Source organism: Xenia sp. Carnegie-2017, unplaced genomic scaffold (genome assembly GCF_021976095.1).
Source record: "Xenia sp. Carnegie-2017 unplaced genomic scaffold, XeniaSp_v1 HiC_scaffold_22, whole genome shotgun sequence".
NCBI lineage: Eukaryota > Metazoa > Cnidaria > Anthozoa > Malacalcyonacea > Xeniidae > Xenia > Xenia sp. Carnegie-2017.
This window is the reverse complement of record NW_025813485.1, coordinates 1,118,622-1,140,722: the sequence shown is the minus strand read 5'-3', so window position 1 is coordinate 1,140,722 and position 22,101 is coordinate 1,118,622. Positions and strand designations below refer to the sequence as shown.

General features: G+C 31.8%; 3 protein-coding genes across 3 annotated transcripts; 1 reads left to right on the top strand and 2 right to left on the bottom strand.

Annotated features, from left to right (window-relative positions):
* Nucleotides 1-1,821: 1,821 nt before the first annotated feature.
* LOC124446802 (sodium-dependent neutral amino acid transporter B(0)AT3-like) lies at nucleotides 1,822-7,413 on the bottom strand. Its single transcript, XM_046997679.1, is given in 10 exon segments — nucleotides 1,822-2,303; nucleotides 2,405-2,570; nucleotides 2,731-2,890; nucleotides 3,129-3,333; nucleotides 3,479-3,718; nucleotides 3,896-4,006; nucleotides 4,407-4,917; nucleotides 4,919-4,994; nucleotides 5,193-5,390; nucleotides 7,196-7,413. Coding segments are annotated over 10 exon segments (1,842 nt in total). The 5' UTR covers nucleotides 7,224-7,413; the 3' UTR covers nucleotides 1,822-2,156.
* A 2,095-nt stretch (nucleotides 7,414-9,508) lies between these two features.
* Nucleotides 9,509-15,787, top strand: LOC124446525 (sodium- and chloride-dependent GABA transporter 1-like). The gene is made up of 12 exons (XM_046997367.1): nucleotides 9,509-9,652; nucleotides 11,573-11,659; nucleotides 12,189-12,329; nucleotides 12,492-12,518; nucleotides 12,596-12,712; nucleotides 12,968-13,581; nucleotides 13,695-13,805; nucleotides 13,989-14,234; nucleotides 14,400-14,604; nucleotides 14,679-14,838; nucleotides 14,973-15,138; nucleotides 15,333-15,787. The coding sequence occupies exons 1-12, from the start codon at nucleotides 9,583-9,585 to the stop codon at nucleotides 15,549-15,551; spliced, it is 2,163 nt and encodes a 720-aa protein (XP_046853323.1). The 5' UTR covers nucleotides 9,509-9,582; the 3' UTR covers nucleotides 15,552-15,787.
* Nucleotides 15,788-16,594: 807 nt separating this feature from the next.
* Nucleotides 16,595-21,892, bottom strand: LOC124446524 (TELO2-interacting protein 1 homolog). The gene is made up of 10 exons (XM_046997366.1): nucleotides 21,475-21,892; nucleotides 20,563-21,379; nucleotides 20,261-20,466; nucleotides 19,814-20,171; nucleotides 19,354-19,633; nucleotides 18,718-19,150; nucleotides 17,950-18,117; nucleotides 17,697-17,870; nucleotides 17,179-17,484; nucleotides 16,595-17,108 (listed from the first exon to the last, which is right to left on the bottom strand). Exons 1-10 carry the CDS (start codon nucleotides 21,694-21,696, stop codon nucleotides 16,851-16,853), a joined length of 3,222 nt encoding a protein of 1,073 aa, XP_046853322.1. The 5' UTR covers nucleotides 21,697-21,892; the 3' UTR covers nucleotides 16,595-16,850.
* Between the last annotated feature and the right edge of the window lie 209 nt (nucleotides 21,893-22,101).

Below are 22,101 nucleotides of genomic sequence, written 5' to 3'. Positions count from 1 at the left end.
TCTTTCACAACCTAACGTTCTTCTATTTATTTTTCTTAATCTTCACAGATTGCACATCTACTAAAGTAGAGCTTATTTAGAATAACATTTTGTTTTATTTTTTGTACTCAATAGCTTGAATAAAGCTAAAATCCAGTAACTGTTATTAATTGTATGATTTTTCACATAAATCAACAAGATTCATTCATTACAGACAAAAATGACCAACTGCATGACGTTTTTCATGAAGTTCAATATATATAAACGTCATTATTTTGTAAGGTGTAATTGTAAAGGCAAATTTTATAATCTACAATTATTGACAGAGAACATTTAAATGAAAATTAAATCATAACTTTGGTCACACACCACCTCACCTCTAATTCCCGAAATCTTATTGTTGACATAATCTGTTTTCTTATGTGAAGAGAACATGAAGAAACCCCTTGAATGCCATTTTGTAAGTCAGCGAACATTAATGTTAACTGGAGATGTCGCTTATAAAGCGATGCAAACATGAACACAGGAATTTATTTTGAATTGCATCACTGTCGTTCTTTAGATTTTTAAAAGATTGCAAAATATTTTTAAAAGCGGGGGTCTAGAGTTACAGAGAGATATTTATGGTATGTATAGGCTTTCTGTAAGACCCATACAGTTCAACAGAAATAATTTTTTGATATATCTATACTTAAAGGCTCGTGACTAAACCAAATTACCTCTAAGAATGATGCACTGTCGCAAAGAACATATAAATTTTTTTTTCAAAAAAGTTTGTCATGATAAAGAGAAGACACCTTTTGTAAATATAATATCTTGTAAATATTTAACACCTTTTTGTAAATATAATATCTTGTCTTAACATCCTATTTATTATTTGTCTGAAGATGTCTTGAGTAAAGACGAAACGTCACAATAAATTTAAATTTTACAATTTGTTTTTTTGGTCTATTTCTATGGCTCTAATCAGAACTTTATGTTGGGCATTAATTTTTATCACACGAATTCGATTTCCGCTCGGCAAGTCTCTCGCTACAATTTTAAAGAGAAGAGTTTTATGTTTGCGTGTCAAACAAAAGGAAATTGTAAAAATTATGTCAGATACAACAAATGTTTTATTTAAACTTTCTCGCATTCGGCAAAACAAGAAAGTTTTAAGAAATTGAGAAACATAATACGATATAAAAAAAGGAAAAGCGCCAATTTATGCCTACGTACGATAACAAGTGCTTCTATAGTGACGACTGTTCTTTATATTCATGCATCTTTTATTTGACGGAAAATTAAACAAATGTTAGAATTCGTTAGAATCTCCTGTTGCCGTGGTTAATTTTTACGTACATCATGTAAATGCTTACAAAAAATTGTTCTCACTAAAGCAATTTATACATTCTTTCATTATCTAAATTTCAATTACATATTTTCATTTATTGGTATATCTGAAAATTTGTGACTGAGCGAGCTAATTACTCCATAAACAGTACTTGCACATACAGTTTGTCGTTGCCATGACCATAAACTTGGAGGGTTGATGGAGTTGACTATATATGCTCAGATTTATTCTCAAGTAATTTATGACGGAGCAAGCTCTGAAACAAAAAAAGTGAAACTTTTTTGTTTCATAAGAAACAACCATTATTACCTTCAAGCCAAATAAAGTTCTTTCGAATTATTATAAAGCAAGAGGCCACTTTTTGCATTTTTTAAAGTTGGAAAGATCTTGGTCCTGCTCCTACCGGTTCCAACGCCTCTGCATCTAATTGCATGTGAGACAAGGCTACATTATTTTATATTTCCGAAATCATTAACGGTTGCCTCTTATTAAAAACAAAACACAACTAATCACCTCTAAAAATTATGTATTTTATGGTATGATAAAGTCAGAAAAGTATTGCTGTTTTTATAAAAAAGTTGTCCTGGATCACTTTAAAAGAAAAAAAGCAAAAAAGTTAATATCGAGATATCGTGAAATACTTATGATAATGAAGAGTAGCCGCAGGTTGAAGTACATTTTTATACCTATATGTTTTACATAAGAATTAACAAAATGTTTTTAAGTACGTGAATCATATAACTAAAATAAATGTTATCTCTTGTAAAAACGTGTATGAATATAAATTGTTTTTACAGCTAAAGATAAACTTGCCATGCAACTACTGCAGAAATGTCATAAGAAACTAGTAGCCAGAACGATAAATTACGAAGAAAATTATTGGTGCTGTCGGTATGAGAACCATTAAGGCACACAAAAACTGTGACCAACCAGGATGATCAAGTGCAGTTGTCCAATTGTCGTTGCCTGGATACTTGGAAGAAAATGGGCTCTGAATGTCAGAAATAGTATATATGTATATCATAAATGACTAATTTGATAATTTAATGAGTTCAACTATTCAAGTATGATAAATCTTAACTATACTCTCACCTGTTTACAACCAACAAATGCTTGATATTTTGCCGTATCCTTTGTCAAGTCATAAACAGTTACAACAAGTATAAGGAACAATGCAATAGGTGAAATATATTTCCAGCATATCCTCCAACCAATCCAAGGCCGTTTACCAGTCATATCTTCAATGTCATCGGCAAATCTAGGAATCACAAAATGATGGAAATGAGTATGCTGATGAAAGCAATGTAGACTTATTTACAATGTATTTAAAAAGAACCATTTCATCATTGATGAGCAGACATAATCATAAGGATCCTTTATATTTTTTGTTTTAAGAAAACATTCCATGATAGGCGTACCTTTCGTTCCCATAAATCCATGCAACACCAATACATTGGAACAGAGCAATTACAAGGAGTGCAATCCCAGCTGCATAGTCATCAAAAATTTGAAAAACGTAGAAACCATTTCCCGCCACCATAGCCAATCCAATCAAAAAAAGAACGAAAACAATAATGGCTAAAGAGAGAAAAAAATGCACGTAAAATTTTCATGCAGATATTTAATTTAATGCAATATAATAACGACAATCTTTTGCTGGTCAAGGCTTAAAACGAACTTGTGTTTGCCAGAAGTGGTGTGTTGTGTAAATTTCAACTAACTTTTGCAGCATTAAATGGCCCTAACACTATTTTAAATGCTGTCACAAACAAGATTTCTCTTGATTATGACGGCAAGATATTTTTCTGAAAATTACCAGTTACGAGTTCTTTTCTCCACTTTTTTGGGATAACTCCAAGTTCAATTAAAGGTCCGATAACGGCTTCAAGTGTCCCGAATTCACTGTCAATACCCAACAACACCAGCATAAGGAAAAACAATATTGCCCAAACTGGAGATGCATCCATCTTTAAAATAGCATCTGAAAATGCCATAAAAGCGAGACCAGGTCCACTTCCAACCTTTAAAGAAATATCGAGGATTATAACTGAATTCTGATTATCTGAGCACTAAAGATTGCTCAACGTGTGAAAGGTTGTTTGCGGACATAAGATACATATCAGTTGTGAGTTAATTTGAGTAAAAACACCATGGATAAAGGTGTACCTTGTCTGCAGGTATTCCAGTTTTCAGTTCTCGATATCCAAGAATGGAAAATACAACAATTCCAGCAAATAACGAAGTTCCACAGTTAACAAATACCACTAGGTATCCATCATTTATACATTGGTTATGATAAGGCATGTAACTTGCGAATACAGTCAGTGCACCAAATGCTAAACTTAAAGTGAAGAACATTTGGGTTGCTGCATCTCTCCACACTTGTACATCTTTCAATCGATCCCACTTGTCAAAATAAAACATATATATTATGGTGAAAGTGCACGCATGTGGAATATGAAAACTATAAAATATAATTATACATATATTATGCAAAGATATGTTTTCGAGTTATCTTCAAGAAAAACGGAAAACTGATCTTTAATCGTTAATTTGTATTAATGGAGTCTAATGGATGCTTACATCTGGAGTAAAAAATGTTTCTAAACCTTCTTTTGCACCATCTAAAGTTACTCCACGGATCATGAGAATAATAAGAATGATGTACGGGAATGTTGCAGTGAAATATACAACCTAGAAAATGAATAAATAAACTTTATTTTTAAACAGAAATATAGAACTAAAAACCTCATTTTTTGTCAGTTTTATCGGCCAGCTATTTCTATTAGTTAATAATTCCTCTGAAAGTGTTTGCGTTTTGCTGCAGGTTTTGAAGTTGTTTTACAAGCGAGTGAAGTTAGTTTTGGTGATTAGGCACCTCAATCATGAAAACTTTCAGAATTTTATGAAAACCTAATCTGCTTGGAAAAAGCATAAAAACGGCGATTTCAAAAAACAAGTGAAAAGTGATATTATTTAAATCACTGAGCAACACTTATAAATATTCGACATTTATAGTTTTAATAATTAAAAGCGTGAGAATCAATTTATGTTCGTGGACTATGCAACAGTAATATAGAACATTTTTATTTACTTTTCCACTGGACTTGATTCCTTTTACAACACAAAGATAAACAATCAACCAGGCAAGAGCGAGACAGCCAACAAGCTTTCCGTTTAAACCAACGCTGTAATCTTCAATGTCTGTTGAAATATCTAACACTTTTGTATAAAAATACCATTGTGGTGGATCAATAACACAACAACTTGAATAGTTGTCGACTCTTTGCTTCGCATAGTAATACATATTTCTGGAGTAATTTTTTGTTAAATCGCTCATGTTCAAAGAAGTATAATTACTTTTCCAATAATCACGGGTTTTTATCAATTGAGCGTATTCCGAATGTGTTGTATTACCGCAAACTTCTTCTGATGCCCATGGAAGATTTTTTTGCATTGAAACAAAGAGATAAAACAGACACCATGCAATAACAATGATGTAATACATGCATAGGAGCAATGAAACCAAAATACAACCAATTCCAACGCCAAACAACGCTGGATGAATGTCCTTCCACACTTTAAGGGCTGTACATCTCATTTTTGCCAATTGCAAACTCAAGTAACATGAGGGGAATTCCTTCGATAAACATGAAGATTAGGTATGGTATAAGAAATGCTCCTATAAAATAAAGTACAATTTTTAGTTAATCCATAATATGATTTACGTTTTAAAGTTATAGCTACAGTGTTATATGTATACACTTATGGCTATGGAATTCATAAACTTGCTTTGAAAATAGTTGATGATTCACGAAAACGATTTGAGAATATTGTTTTAAGTATGAAAACTGCACTGTCTAAAATTACTAAAACCTACCTCCTCCATTTCGTTGACACAAATATGGAAATCTCCAGACATTTCCTAAACCAACTGCCAAACCAATGGAAGCTAGAAGAAATTCAGCCTTGTGTCCCCAAGTATCACTCTTTCCATTCTGATTGGTTTTATTATCATGCTCTGGTTCTGCATACTCGCCTAAAGGATTGCTTTTGTTGTAGTTTGTCAATTCTACTCCTGGAAGTGGATAATGCTTTGTGAGTAAAATTTATACATAAAGCAATGCATCATCTTACGTTTTACATCAACTATTGGGAAGACAATGAAATGCTTTTCAAAATTTTATTACTATTACTAAATGTGAATAACAAGAATACAAGATCATCAGCATATGAAGTGATTGAAATGTATTGCATAACGCATTTTTTATTACTAATATGTTATTAGTGAATTGAATTTGCATATTTTGATATGTTTCTGACATAAAGGAATACTGAGCTGGTCAAACTGTAGCCAGTAATCTAAATAAACATACATCACCGAGTTTCAGAGCAAAGCAATCTTCCCTTTTTATACTACTCATGGTAAGTCTATCCACTTGTGTAAGCAATTAGCTTAGAATTTGATTAAAGACTTGTCTTGTAAAGTAATCGTTTCACAGAGCAAGCTATTCCTGCTCGTTCTCAAAACATACTTCAAATTCAGAGAAAAGTTTGTGACGTATATATGAAAATCATATCTGTACAATGAAAAAAGTAGAATAATAGGCTTATTGATTATTCTGCGTCTTGGCTGAGCAGTGTCATGTGTTGGTTTCAAGAGGCTTGAATGAATCGGAATGATATTTTTTTCTGTCTGTTGTTGTACGAATTATTAATATTACGATATTTAAGCAAAATCAATATTATGTACTGGAGATTGTTGCTTCAGCCTTGATATATGAACCGGATGCTAAAATATTTTAAACCACTTCAAACAATAAAAAATACTCATTGGCTTCTTGCCTGTGTCCTTGCTAAATCGGATCTGAGGAGAATTTTTTTGGTATTCGGTTATGATCTTCAAGTCATCGTTTGTTGATGTTTTTGCCAAAAAACTTTTATTCAATAATTGTATGCAAGTGATAATTTGGTTATTAAATGAGTGTTTAACATTCCGCTGTTAATATATGTAACGTTTGATTTCACTATACACTGGAGGAAATCGCTTAAAATATACACTCTTCAATAACATTTACTATAAATTTTTGGGTATTATTTCACTATGGTAGAACAACGGCATATGCAGTGCACACAAAATCTTCCAGGTTTTTAGTTAATGAAACACTCTCTAGAAGCAATTATTGAATTATGCACACATTGCAATACGATTATATTAATCGAATTTGTCGTTGATATGATGAATGACGTCTTTATAAACCATTCCTTGAAATGGCAAAAATTGATTCATAATCGCTTCAAGACGAAGCAATTATATATAGCCATGTTCTTTCTCTCACCAATTTGGACATATTTTGTTACAAGGCAATGTCGATGAGTCTTAAGATAATAACTGCTTGGGACAAATGAGAAGTATACATTCAAAAATTTAATTGTTTTAGGTTGCTCAGAAACATTCTTTGACGCTTCACCTTGTGTGAAAAAACTGCATGTGCTCATTCAAATCATTTATTTAGCTATAAAAACCTTCTTGTAAAATATACCGCACACAAAGAACCGGGGAAACAAAAATATAAAGTGTGAAAAGGAGAATGAAAAACGTCTAAAATTATGATTTTCCTCCCAAATGTAATTAAATTGGCAATGCTTGCTTATTATTCCTGTTTTTAAACCAAAAACTCAAAAACGTTTGTTTTACTTGTACAGGTTAGAGCAAAGCTTTATTTCTTGTATGCATGTATTTATGAAAGCATATATACAGCCATGAAAAATATCGCTTCTCTAGATTTTACTTTCCAAACAACCGTTGCGACATGGAATGTATAACATTTTTACATGACACGGTAAAAATGATCAAAAGCAAGGACTTTGTTAAAGTCTTACCTGACTCAAATCCTTGATTAGACGTCATTTGAAAGCCTTTTCGAATTCGGATTCTTGTGCTATCAAGTTTATGAAATAATTTCGATAACAACTTTCAGTCACTGTTGTTGCTTTAGTCTCGACGTATTTTTGATTTATGCAGGATAAACATTTATTGTTCTTGGTAGTTCATGCATTATAATCACAACTAATATGTATAACAAATAGCTTAACATGCTATGAATGCATGGTGTTAAAACAATTTTTAATAAAAAATTAATTAAATTTAAACATTCCTCACATTTTACTGATCTGGTATTAGTTCTTATGTGCAATTTAGTTTTTGTAACGAATTTTGATAGAATTGTAATTAACTGAAACAACAAAACCAATAATCAATAGTCAGACTTTTTATTTCACAATAGCCTTTATTTCTGATTCAAGCGCTTCTTAAAAGAAAAAATTTAACCAAAATATATATAAGGCATTTTCTTGGCTCAAAATACAAGAAAAGCCTTGGTTTCTTACAAAATTGTTAGAAACCCATATTTTCTTCATAGGCGTATGGGAGCTATCATTTCTGGGGCAGTAAAGATTTTACCCAACTCACAATGAATGTTCCGCCATATTTTCGCCATATCTTCAAACTTTCTTGGGGGGAAGGAGCTGTCCCCCTCCGTACCCCTCGTCCCGTGCACCAATGATTTTCTTCACTAATTGATTTAGTTACTCGGTATAAGATATTATATTGAAAAATGTGTAGATACCGTTATGGTTATGTTAAAGGTCATATTTTGACAAAGACTTTAAAAGTGACGTCTAAGGTTACTGTCGTGTTGTATGCAATGATGAACTCTGAACATATTGCAATGTTTTTATTTCTGAGCGATCTGCTGAGTTTAGTCAACTTAACGCAACTTAATATAGATACTCCAAAGTAGAGTAACGTACGTTGTTAAAATAGATAAAAATACTGAGAGATTTACCCCCAGTAAGTCCCAAGCTTGCCACAGTTGTTATTTCTCGATAGAATGGCCATTTTTGTCATTGTGAAGGATTGTTTTTTGATTTTAATTGTATCATGTCAGTCTTGAAATTGGTTCGAAGAAATAAAGCGAGCTCAATCTGTATCACATGCAGGTTAAATACAATTACCCCCACAAGTCAAATTTTTTAAAAACAATTTAGCTTTCTCCCTGACTCAAAGAATGTATGAAGCATTTATGAACATGCCAGCAAAATATCCATTTATATCGCAAATTGTTGTTATATTTCGTTGACAATATTGACAAACCTCTCTTGAGTGTACGGTCAACATTTTTGGATTTTTATTTAATCAACTGACAAACTTTATACATTAACAATTGACAATTCTACCAATCCATTGATCTAAAACGACCTTTACATATAATAGTCATAAACTTGTTGTTTCATATAATACTTTATTTTATGTTTAGCATTTTCTGTACCATGTGCATATTAGAGTATACACACTGATATGAATAAAATATAATAAAGTAGAACATGACTCGTGATATGAGTCCCCCCTCCACTATTGTCGGTATTACTATATTGTCCATAACCATTAGCGTATCCAGCCTTTACGTAATTCTGAAAGATTACCATTATTTCTTTCTTTAAAAATCTATTGTTCTCAAGGTCAGTAAACACTAAAATATATGCATAAGGGAGTAAAAAGTCGGCCTGGCTACGTTACTGGCTATAACCACAGTATAGGGAATATACAGTAGACAGTAGGTATACACTTCGTGTGAAACTGGATAATGTATATTTAATTAGATAAAAGGCTGTCCTGAGCATTTGATTGATTGATTGATTAAACTTTATTAAAAAGAGGGTAACACGTGACACAACAAGTGTGAAAACTGGCTACGAGATAAATTACAATTTAAAACCAGAATTACACAAGACTAAAAATACTAAAAACTAAATAATAAATTATTCTATGAGCATATCTGAATTAGCTTTATCATAAAGTTTCAGTGTAGCTGATGAAAGTTTACGCATAGTAAGAGGTAGACAAAATTGACTTGCAGTAGCAGCAAAGATCGCCCACCATCATTTTGTCTCTTCGTTTTGGGTAAACAAATAGTTAAGTCTTTATAACGAGTATTTCTATTGTGGCGACTGGCATTTGTTGGTAGAATATCAATAATATAAGATGGACAGTTACCATAGAAACGTTTATTTCAGCATTTTCATCATTCCTATTGGTCAAAAAACATGATTGCCACTATGGTAATTATATGCATATGATAATTATAGGTATGCGTGGCACGAAAAAAAATTGAATTTGTAATTCAATGAAGTGGATCCACTTTATATTCTGGGCCACATACCAACATCTCGTACCCGTGTTTTCTTTTAAACGATAAAAAGAATAAAAGATGACTTCATCTAGAGTATCGTATGTAGGCCAACATGAAGATTCAGTCAGAGTTGGACCTCCAAGTTCAGGTACTTCAATATTAAACGATCTAGTAAATCAATAATTGTGTATAAAGACATATCATTATTCCAAAGTACACGTTGTTAAACACCTCGTATTTTAATTGCCGACAGTATTTACCTTGACTATAGAGCTTTGTTTGCTTTTCTATATCAAAGAGAATTATCTTATATTAACAAAATGTTATATTTTGGTCATATATTTTGTCTTGGCAGCCAAATTGTAGAGTTTTATGTTGGTTAAATTACACTTTTCTAACATAAAACATGACTAACTTCAATGTCCTTTAATCTGTGGGGGCGTAATGTTAAATTCATCCCAATCAATATGTACTTAAATCAGATTAAAATATGTTCGTCCCAACACTCAATGAATTTTTTTTCTTCCTCAAACTTTTTTCACAACAAAATCTGTGCAACATATTTTTTTACTGTCTTTCACCTCCATGAAATGTCACTAAGAGGAGCTTAACATTTTTATGTAAAAATTCAGTATTTATTTTGGTATCCATGCCAATAAATTTCAATTGAAACAATGCTCTTTAGCTTTTATTTCCGAAATCCCAAAGCAAACTTTATGATCCAAAAGGCGAAATTGCAAAGAAAACTAAATGACTAAATCATCCGTTAGCTCCATCTATTTATTCGACAATTTTGTGTATTATTTTTATATTTTTTTCACAACAAAGTAATTGTGATGACAAGGTGACACGTTGCGAATTCCAACTGTAATGAATTCAAGCGTAATGTGAATGAAGTAAATTGGAAATAAAGCAAAATAATAATTATTTATTGTTGTCTGTCTCACACTACTGTGTTAAAACGGCAAATGAGTACAGGTTTTAAGAGGTTGAATCAAATTTCCGATTGGAACTTGGAAGTCCGCAGTATTTTTGTTTAAAATCAACCTCCCATGGAGTGTTTTTAATAAATGTTGTTCGTCCACGTCACCTACTTAATGTACATTATTGCTTTGATTATTGATACGTTTAAATATTCTGTTGCATAAGACAACCAACGTAAAGTTTTGACAAAAAACGTTTTTGTTATTTTATGTTTTTACGGATAATAAATGATTTTCTTCATTAATACTTTCCAGCATAATAGGTAAAGTCTAGCTAGACGTTTTTGATGAGCGGTAAAATTAAGGTTTCATTTGCAATTGTATTGAAAAACCAGTATTCATATGACTAATTTCAAATATTATAGATATTTCGATCAGCAGCTCACAAAATAAAGTCCATAAAATCACTTAGCTAGCTAAAGTGGGCTGCCATGCGATAATGTTTCTGAAGCTCTCGTTTAGCAAACGTTGACACCTGATGAGTAGTTTGCCGAATTGCCTAGTGTTATTTATTTTTAAAACAGGTATTTTAGAATTGTTGGGTTAGTGTTCTGCCTTAAAACAGTTCTTTTAAGAACTATTTCGTTTGTATTTGACCATTCACCATGGCCATAGTATTTGCAATCTCTTTTTAAAGACAATTTTTACTATTATTACAAGCGTCTTCAAGGTATGAAAATTATAATAGAAGAAGGATGCAGCAAAAAATTAATAAATACGTATTTTAAGAACAAGGAAATGAATTTTGATAATGTTCTGTAATTTACACTATGCCGGGACTAAATCTTGAGAGCGGAATGGCTATAGTAGGCTACTTCACATGCTGAATCTATATTCATAAAAGTTGAAACGGCTGGTTTGATTAGAAAACATTTTTAGTATCTTTTAGTGTCTATAGCAAAAACAAGCGAACCAATTTTCCCAAGCAAACAGCAAAAGTATCATGTAGCTATCAAGGACCATTTGTTTCATTAATCTGAATTTCTTGGTTTTCCTTTATCGATAAACATGACACTCTCTAAAGACTTTGTATTTTGATGATAAAACTAGTAAGTACATAAATACTTAATATTGAATTTCTATAGAATCAGCATCAACAAGATTCTACAGTAGACCAACAGAAAGTTCTCCTCAAAATTATGGCATTGACATGGAAACAAGAACTCTCTCAGGTTTTTTGATTTTTATTTGTAAAACCCATCTTAAATTTTTGACATCTGCTGTACGATATTTGTTCATGTCATTTTCATCACTATGTACTAGTTATATTCATAGATATCCCAGTTTCTATATTAATTTACAATATTTTTGTAGTAAAATTAATATTTCTTCAAAATCTATTTTGTTCATTTCCTGAAAAATAATCGTTTTATTTTTTGTCTTTTTAAATTTCACGCAGAGAAATTTCACACAGGATTCCCAAAAATTTTTCCCAGTGTCTTAATTCTGTTGTTGAATTCTTTTGTCTCGACTGTCCATTTTTTTTTGTTTTTTTTTATAATTCAATTTGTACAGGCTAGACAGCCTCCATCGATCAAATTTTCAGACAAGTTTAAATCAACAATAAGATTTGCATATTTTTCGTATAACTGGTCTATTTTCTTTCAGCAGCTACACATCTAATTATACATCATATAAGATAAACATTACGTTTACAATGATGATTTTAATATATGTGATCAATGCAGTCATTTTTTATAGAATCAGTTAACTCATCAACCCAAAAACAACCTCCCAAGATTAATTTGCCAAAAGGAATAAATAATATTTTGACGTCAAAGTCGTCTCGTTTAATTGACACCACTGACTCACCTCGTGGTGGTCAAGACGTCACAACTGATGGTAACGTTAACTTCTAATGAAATGAAATTTTATTCCACAATCTTTGTCTTTCACTTTAAAAAAAAAGTAAATCAAATATATGCGTCTTAAATTAAATTTTGCATGACTTTTTTTTCTCTTGCATCTTACCATGGTAACACGAACTTTTTGTCAAATTTGAAGAGAACCTTCTGACAGAAGAACCAAATGGTGAGAGCTCAATTCCTTTTACAAATTGATAAAATTTAATCAACAATTAGATAGCTCATTGGTGCTTGGAATTACAGGAAATGGACGTGACGCTTGGGGAAGTAAATGGGAATTTATTCTTGCCTCTATTGGTCTGGCTGTTGGTTTAGGAAATATTTGGAGGTTTCCTTATCTATGCCAAAAAAATGGAGGAGGTTAGTCTTAAATTAAGCCATATTTTTAACAGTTTGAGCAAAAAATTATTGTTCATTTTTTGTGTTGGTTTTTTTAAAACGTTTTGTTATAAACAGAATATTGTAAGGTCTGTTTCAAACCTCGAACTTTACATCCGTCAAACACATTAATGCCAAAAGAAAATGAGAAGAAATTCCTCATTATTTTTTGTTTTAAATCCATTCGGCTCATGTAAAGATCGAAGTTTGAAACATATTTAAGTTTTTCTTTCGTAGGAGTATTTCTGATTCCATACCTTATTTTTATGGTGATCGAGGGCATTCCTATAATGCTGTTGGAGTTTGCAATTGGTCAAAAATTTCGTACATCTGCTGTAAATATTTGGAAAAAAATACATCCTTCTTTATATGGAGTTGGCCTGGCATCAATAGCAATATCACTTTTGCTCTGTGTTTATTACATCATTGTTATTACTTGGTGCATCTACTATTTCTTCATTTCTTTTCGAAAAGACTTACCGTGGAAACGGGAAGAGCTATGTGACTCTGAAAAGTATCAAAAATATTTGGATTTAAAAAAAGTAGAAGATTTCTGGCGTAAGAATAATTCATTTTATTTACAATCCTCTATCGAAAACAATACACTGTACAAAGATGTCGCTCTTTATTCAAAAATGATGTACGATCAAAGTAAAGATAATGTTACCAAAATCACAGAGTGCTGTTTCCTAGATCCTCCACAATGGTATTTTTATAAAGAGGTTTTAGATGTTTCAGTTGATATCAACGATTACAGCAAAGGTGTCAACTTAAAACTATTTGGATGTTTAGCAGGTGCATGGATCATTGTTTATCTATGTGTCGTAAAAGGGATCAAGACAAGTGGAAAGGTTAGCATCGTGTGAAATAAAGTTTGAGTTTGAGTGACAAAATAATTGAACGCAAGTCGAACTAAAGTATGAGGAAATTGAGTCATTGAATCCTATTGTTTTCTCTTCTTCAGGTGGTTTATTTCACAGCAATCTTTCCCTACATCATTCTTCTTGTTTTGTTTTTCCGAGGAGTGACGTTGGAAGGAGCAGGAACTGGACTCAAGGCGTTCTTTTCCCCTGAGGTGAACATACAATGACACAAAAATATAAATATTTAACATTTTCATCAAACTGCATGGTCCAACAACTGGCCTTTTTATTTGATTATGTTGATGTTAATTATGTATAAACTTATTTCCAATTTATATTTGCAATTACATTTTAAATAAATTTAATTCTACTAAATTCTGTCACTGAATTCTTAGGACACGTGGGATCGATTGAAAGATGTACAAGTGTGGAGAGATGCAGCAACGCAAATGTTCTTCACTTTAAGTTTAGCATTTGGTGCACTGATTGCGTTCGCAAGTTACATGCCTTACAATAACCAGTGTATGAATGATGCTTATATTGTTGTATTTGTCAACTGTGGTACATCACTGTTTGCTGGGATTGTTGTGTACTCTATCTTAGGATATCGTCAAGTAAAGACTGGTGTACATGTTAATGAAGTAAATATAACTTCCAAATACGTTATTGATGAAAAAATAATTTGTTCAACAGTTGTTTTCTGACAACCGTGATATGTTGCATATGGTTGCTTCCAGAGTTTCTAGCTTCTTCCTTTAAAATGCAAATACTTAAATTCAATGCATTGTTTTCTGTCAATCTTTTAGGTTAGTAGTGGACCGGGGCTCGCTTTCATGGCTTTCTCTGATGCTCTCTTACAGTTGGATGTATCTCCACTCTGGGCTGTTCTGTTTTTCTTTATGTTGATATTGTTAGGCATTGATAGTGAATTTGGAACACTTGAAGCTACAATCACACCATTGATGGAGATTGGATTGCTTCCCAAAAAATGGTGGAAAGAGCTGAATACAGGTACAATTCTATAAATGCAAGTTTTTGTGTAACCGACAATTTCATATGAAGAACATATTTTCATTTAACTCCAGCTATTGTAGTCATTATTTTGTTCGTAATTGGAATCGCCTTTGTGGCTGGCAATGGTTATTACGTTTTTCAAATATTTGATGGCTACGCAGCATCTTTCCCGTTACTCATTATTGCCTTTTTTCAATGTATTGGAGTTTCATGGATATATGGAAACAATAAGTAAGATGTACATTTAATTACGTAATCTTCTTATATTACAGACAAATATGCATGGCAGAAACTTAACCCGCAAATTACAAATAGTTATATTATCAAAACAAAAAAAAAATTTAACATACAAGCACTGCTTGTAGATTTGCTGAAGACATTAAAGATATGACTGGTAAACGGCCATGGATTGGATGGATGATTTGCTGGAAATATATATCACCGTTGGCATTATTAATTGTAACATTTGCAAGTATCTATGACCTCTGCAAGAGTAGTGCAGTATATGAAATATTTGTTGGCTGTATTGAGGTAATTTTCGTGTTCATACAGTGATTATGAATTGATTTATTAGTATTTAAGCAACTCAAACTAAGGTTTTTAGGCTTGGGTTTTTATATAATTTATTATGTGTGGTGTGTATAGAGAAGTATGTTGTATATATTATAAATATGTCATAATTCATGTTCATATCACTATATTAATCTTAATATTTAATATTTTAGAAACCAGTAAGCTCAAAGTATAGTGGCACTAAGGAATGGACAGCCAGTGAAACCTATCCTGCCTGGGGCCAATTTCTTGTTGCCCTGGTTATTCTCATTCCAACTTTGTTAATCATTATTTTTATTATATGGAAATGGCCTAAAGACTGGAAAGATAAATTTTACATGACTTTTTGCACTGGAATGAACAATTACAGTCCAAATCCAAAGTTTGTATAGTCGTAGAGGATTGCAACAACGCAAAAAGTCATGCGTTTTTTTTATTTTGAATTGCTTAAGCTTAGGAATTTAATTTAAACGGATTTTACGTTTTTCAAATATTTGATGACAACTGTACCACCATTTCCTCTTCTCGTTATCGCTTTATTTGAATACAATGCCGTCTCTAGGGTATAAGGCAATAATAGCAAGTTGAAATTTGTAATGATTAATGAAATACGTGAAAGACTCTGGTAGATATGATATTTCTAGTTTTGTGCAAGCTATTCCTCCTAAAACACGTACACGGCACGCATCTATTATTTGGATGGGGGGAGGGGAGGGGGCCTTATTAACAAATAAATTTTTTTTCTACATCTCACTTTTCTTTTGAACTTTAAAAATGCTCTGAAATTAGAGCTTTTAATTCGTCTTCCTTTATAGGCTATTAAGTGAGTGAACATCTTTTTTGTAACTGATGATATTGACTTTAAAATCATTAAGAAAAACGATAAACGCTCGGAAGAAGATTGAATTTCGTCAATGACTTTTGGAAATAAACGGAAACTAATTTGATGCACTAAACACTAGTTTTATGTGTGTGGTTTTATCAGGATTTTTGTAACCTGTGTCTTGTTGCCATACATGTTTACAACATTTTATTTCCATTCAAACAAATTCTATGACTAAATCACGAGATTCATGCGATTTTCTAACAAGTTTTTGTAATCTTTCAATCAATGGCGCATCTGGTATGTGTAAAATTAACTTACAACAGTATATTTTGGATATATCTTATTTATAAATGATGTCGATGAAAGACATTCTAAAGATAAGTCACAGCTACAATAGCTTAGGACATGTTGAAATGAAATATTGGAAATATTTGTCACGTTTACTTTATCGAAACGAACAAAATCTTGACACTTGAATATTGCTTTGCTCCGAATTACTGATGCAATGAAGAGGAGAAAAGACGTTATAACTTAATGAATAACCTAAGAGTTTTTTTATAGAGTCTTTTTGAAAATGTTGATTGTTTGTGTGAAATAAATCAAGACATGTTTTGTATATCGAGATGGAAATCTTTTTTCTGAAGTAGTCCATTTTAGTAGTACATTATAGATGGCAAAGTGCACTTGTTCCATAGTAAATTCCTTATTTTTACAATTGTCGTACGTATGTTGTCATTCTTTCCCAAAATAACATCATGATATTTATGATACAATATGGGTTTCACATAACAAGATAGATTTTCTACGAAAATGAAGATGAAAACAATTAGTGCACTTGCAACATAAACTATTTCAAACCTTAGTTTTAAATTGATTTGTTGAGAAAAGTCTTGTCCAAAATATTGTGTGAGTAAATGCACGGTGAAAGATGGCATTCTTCAAGTAATTGCTCTACATTGGATGCAAACTCGGCACTGTTCGTAACACACAATCCGGAAAATTGTATATTTTGAAATCGAGGATCCGGCATTGTTGGCAATCGAGGACAGTACAGGTTATTAAGAGATAGCCAAACGAGATCTGGTTCTTTGTTTGCAATATGTTTTATTGCATTAAAAGCTCCCTTAAAGACAAATAATTTGATAAGTTTGAAATATCCAATGGTGAACAGTAAACAATAGTTGTTTACAAACCTTTTGCAGTACTTCAGGTTGTTTATCACTTAAGTATGGTAAAATAATAGAAATCACTTTGCCACATTCAATGTCTAAAATATCAAGATGATGACAAATCTTTCCCAGGACATTCAGAATAGCCAATTGAAACTTGAAAGACATTGTATGTGAATATGTTGTACGAGCATTAGCACTCAATGAATGCTGTTTCTTTAGGTAAGATAACAAATTCGGTAACACATCTTTGACCACGCGTTGTTTCATAAAATGTCCAGAAACGTTCACCATAGTTAATAGAACTGAAAGACATTTATTTCTGACAATCTAAATAAAAACACGTAACTGTACATCAATATTATTACTTTGCTTGCTCATTGGATTAAACTCTACAGATACTACGTAGCTTTTCTTAATGCCTGATTCATGCTGGCGATTTGTGTAACTTGTGCACAGATGCACAGATAAAATATACTTTCATTTAAAAAAGAAACATATTTTTAATTTCAAACCTCACATGAATATACATCATATCTTACCAACTCGTCATCACGTAAACATTGGACTATACATTGCCACATTTTATGAATCATTGGTAACAATCGATTCTCGGCACCAGATAACACCATAACGCCATAATGAATTGTCGAAAGAGCAAGCTGGCGAACTGCTACATACCTCGCCGTGATGAAATAAGAACATTTTTCAACAACCTGTAAAAAAATTTTTTTTCAATGTCTCATAAAAACCAAATTGTTTTATTACCAGCACGACATAGTTCTAACTTCTAACCTTTTCTATCAACTTTATTTGTAGAGAAATTTCTTCGGAATTATTTTTCTCGTCCCTTTGTGTTTCTTCGTCAAATTCATTCTCATGAATTTCGTCCATAGGCAATTCACCCTGAGATTCTTTCTTCATCTTTAAATGTGATACAAAGTAGTCACGCAGGTCCGTATTCTAAAAGTCGAGAAACTGGTTTGAATATTTTGTGGTTAGTAGAATTTATCATCATTTTGGTTTTTGTAAATCCCGTATAATTTCAAGTAATTGGTCAACGAGAATCTGAAATCATGAAAAATGTTCAACTTGAAAGTAGGTTTTACCACAAATTAAAACAGGTTTTCAATCAAGTGTATTAAGTTGTAACGAGAAAAGAAGATATTTGTAAATAGAAATGAGTAAAAAAATTTTGCTTTCTTTTTATCACGTTGGAACTTGAATGTATGTGAAAAAACGAATTCTATGATCAGGAAAAGATGTTTTTTAAAACATTTGTGAAAATATTCTATGACATTGAAAATGGTAGAAATTTTACATCAAGGATGTAAAACAACTTAGTTAAAATATACAAGTTGTAGCTACATTTTTCTTAATTTTAGATTTGTTGATCACGAAAATATATTTGATAGAAATGATTTTTATCTATTGATAATTAACAATGAAATTATAGTGATTTTGTACAATGTAATGGAAAGATGAAGTGGACATATATTTGAGCGCAATGTTTTACAGCTAGATTCTACATCAACAAAAAAAATGAACATTGAAGATTCATACTTGAGTCGCTGTTTCCGATTTCTTCTTAGGAAGTTCACATTGATGTTTTATTGTCATTGGAAACCATTTTGAAAGAGCAAAAGAGAAAGAATTAAGAACTTTTAAAAAAGCAACAATGCAGCTTTCATCCATGAAGTCGATAAGATTTAAAACTTCATCTAAAGTATCTTCAAGAAACGGAAGTAAACGTTCGTCACCATATTGAATCATGGCACTGAGTACAGCAGGTGTTTCACGATTTAACTCGATATGACGCAGATTAAGAGAGATTGTATTGATAAGATAATCCACGTTGCTTGCAATTAACTCTTGGATTGACTTATATTCACAACAAATTGAAATCGTAAGTAGACTCCAGTATGCTGCATTGCTGACTGTGGCATTCCTACTTCCCAATTTCTCCATTACAGGATACAACACATTCAACAACATACTAGAGAAAAAAATGCATCGTTTGATTAACGTAAAATTTTGTTAATTTGATACTATATAGCACTTGAACTACGTAGAATACGGACGTGTCTATACAAAAAATGACATTTAATTTCCATGTTTTTAGCAACGTACTGTAAATCAAATACCTATCAACCTGAACTATAAGATTTAGCTAAATCAATCATAGTTATACACTTATACCTGTCAAACTTTTTCTTTAGGACAGTGGCAAGTATTCCTATACCTTCCAACATTAAACACATCATCTGAATGTTACTGTTAAGTTGAGAGATAGAATTAAACTGACCAGTAGAATATACATTGCTATTTGGTAAATTAAATAGATCTTTGTCTATCGTAGTTTTTAAAGGTTCGTTGTCGTGATTTGAAACTGTAACACACCACAATTCCTTTGATAAATATTCGTCCATGATCAACTTCACACAGGCAATGACATCATTGAACTTTTCTGTAGATGTTTCTAAACCATGAGAGCAAAGTATGTCTTGTTTGCTAGGTTGTTTATATATCTCTTTTTCAATAAATAGTACGAAGTTCGCAGTGGAAAAAAAGAAAGCTTAATTATAAAGTGAGAAATAAGAACACAATGCAAATTTATTGGCTTTTAAAAAGTCACATTAAAGTACTTCAATGTACTTACCATCCTTGAAAGAAAAGTCAACTTTTATATGTTTAAGCGATCCACGCATTATTTCGTTGATAATGAAGATAATTTGTTTACTATTCGAAGGTGATGATCTTAACTGCTCCAAAAGATGATCAGTGAAAAGTATAAGATTCCCTTGACTTCCAAGAGACCAGCATATTTTTTCGATAATATGCAGTATATACTCGTCCCTAAAGTGCTTGAATTTTTTTTTATAAACAAATTGACGCGTTCCGATCACATCTTCCAGGCAGTTTTTACCACCATAAGTTTCATACACTTGAGTATATCTAACATTCTCACCAGAGGTTAGTTCCAACATACGAATGTCCGACACATCAAATTCCAAAACCTGAAGGTTATTAGAAAATAGAATTTGAATTGCATTGGCAGTATTTGCAGGAATAAGTTCAAACGGTTCAGCATGGCATAATAAACTACCTGAATAAAGGCTTGTATGAAACGTTTAAGAAGAGTATCAGCATGAAAGACGGTTCTAACATGATCACCCAATACTTGAATATAACCAAGAATAATATGAAGAATTCTTATCTTTGATTTCTCATCCGTGCCTCGTATTTGTCGAGGAAGCGCAGTAAAATGTGAAAACAGTTTATCCACTATTATTTCGACCATCGATCTTTGATCTATTTGCAATAAAAACGAGTGTTTATTGATATAATTTAACTTAATCTTGCACTGAAAATACATTGATGTTAAATACAAAGATATGTAACACACACCATATTTTGAAAGCTTTGTCTGTATATTTGACACAATACTTTTGCTTCTTTTTGAAACTTCATCATAATCATCAGACGTCATACCAATTACAATTTCCACTAAAATTGGAACACATGTCTTCAGGGATGCAGAGCACTTTACCAAGAGCAATTCGGAAAAATCTAATAAAGCCAAACGAACTTTCCAACTTGAATGAGTAGCCAAGCTCGATATTCTCTGAAGAAGTATTTCGAATTTTGAAGCTGTGTTTGTGTACCATCCCTTATCTTTATTGACAACAAGTTGTTCCATTTTACATTTTTCTTTTTCTTCAACATTTAAATGTTCTAAATGTCCTTCATTGGATGGAACAATATTTAACAATAGGTCAGAAAATTCACTATGAGCATGTTTTCCATGAAAGAATTCATCTCTCAAAACGATTTCTATGTGGGTTCCCCATGCCTTCAAAGCAGCTACAATCACTTTTGTTCCTTGTTGAATGCCAGCAGTAACAACTTTACTTAAAGCAATTGAAATACCAGGTAAAAATGAAGCTAGTTTTGCCGATAACAATTTATCATACTGTTCCCTAGACGAATCATTTGATTTTGAATAAAATACAAATTTTTCAATGCATTCAATTGATTTGACAACCAAATTCTTTGCTTTCTCATGTTGAGCAATATCAAGCAGCAGTGTTATACTATGTCCAAGTTGGGGCATAAAATCATCCTTATAACTATATTCTAAAACTTGGCAAGATGAAGAATTCAGTAAATTATAAGTACAGTTCAATAGAGCATCTTTGAAATCTTCAGTAACATCAGATGATACCTTTAATATAAAAATTGATTTTATATGATAATGAAGGAAACATGTGACAACTGAACATCAAATGAAAGGAAATTTGCCATAAATATAGCACATACTTTGCCTGGTTCTTTAGAACTGAGTAAAAAACAAACGTATTGAAAAAGTTCTTTAAATTTTTCAACACTTCTGACGCCAGTCCTCGAGAGTATGTGACACAAGCAGTTCAAAGCATCAATTCGTAAGTTTAAAGACACATTAGTTCTTGCTACTGTCGCTTGTAAAGGATAAAGGATATAATCCATAAGCATAGAAAAATCAAATGATTTGTTTGATTCCATGTAAAGACGCAATGCATCAATCCTGCAAGATGTTGGTTCACGAGCGATTTCAACACAGAGGACGAAGTTCTTTGAAAAGTTCTGAAGATGAACGAACTCCTTGAGAGTTAGTCATATTTATTCAGAGAATAGTGCATTTTATGGTGCAATAATCCCACTAAAATTGAAAGAATTTTGATATTTTCATAGAAGTCAATTCAAGTCATTCAAATTTAGAACATTGCAAACATGTCCGTTGATTTCATCCTTGTTAAATATACCAGGTGTTAATGTTCATTTCATTTTATGGGTAAAATAGTTCTGATTTTATTTTTTTTACCTTAATAAAGTCAATATTCATTTTATGCTTGTTTTATATTTTGATAAACGATAAAAATATCAAAAAATGTCTTTCGCAATATGAGA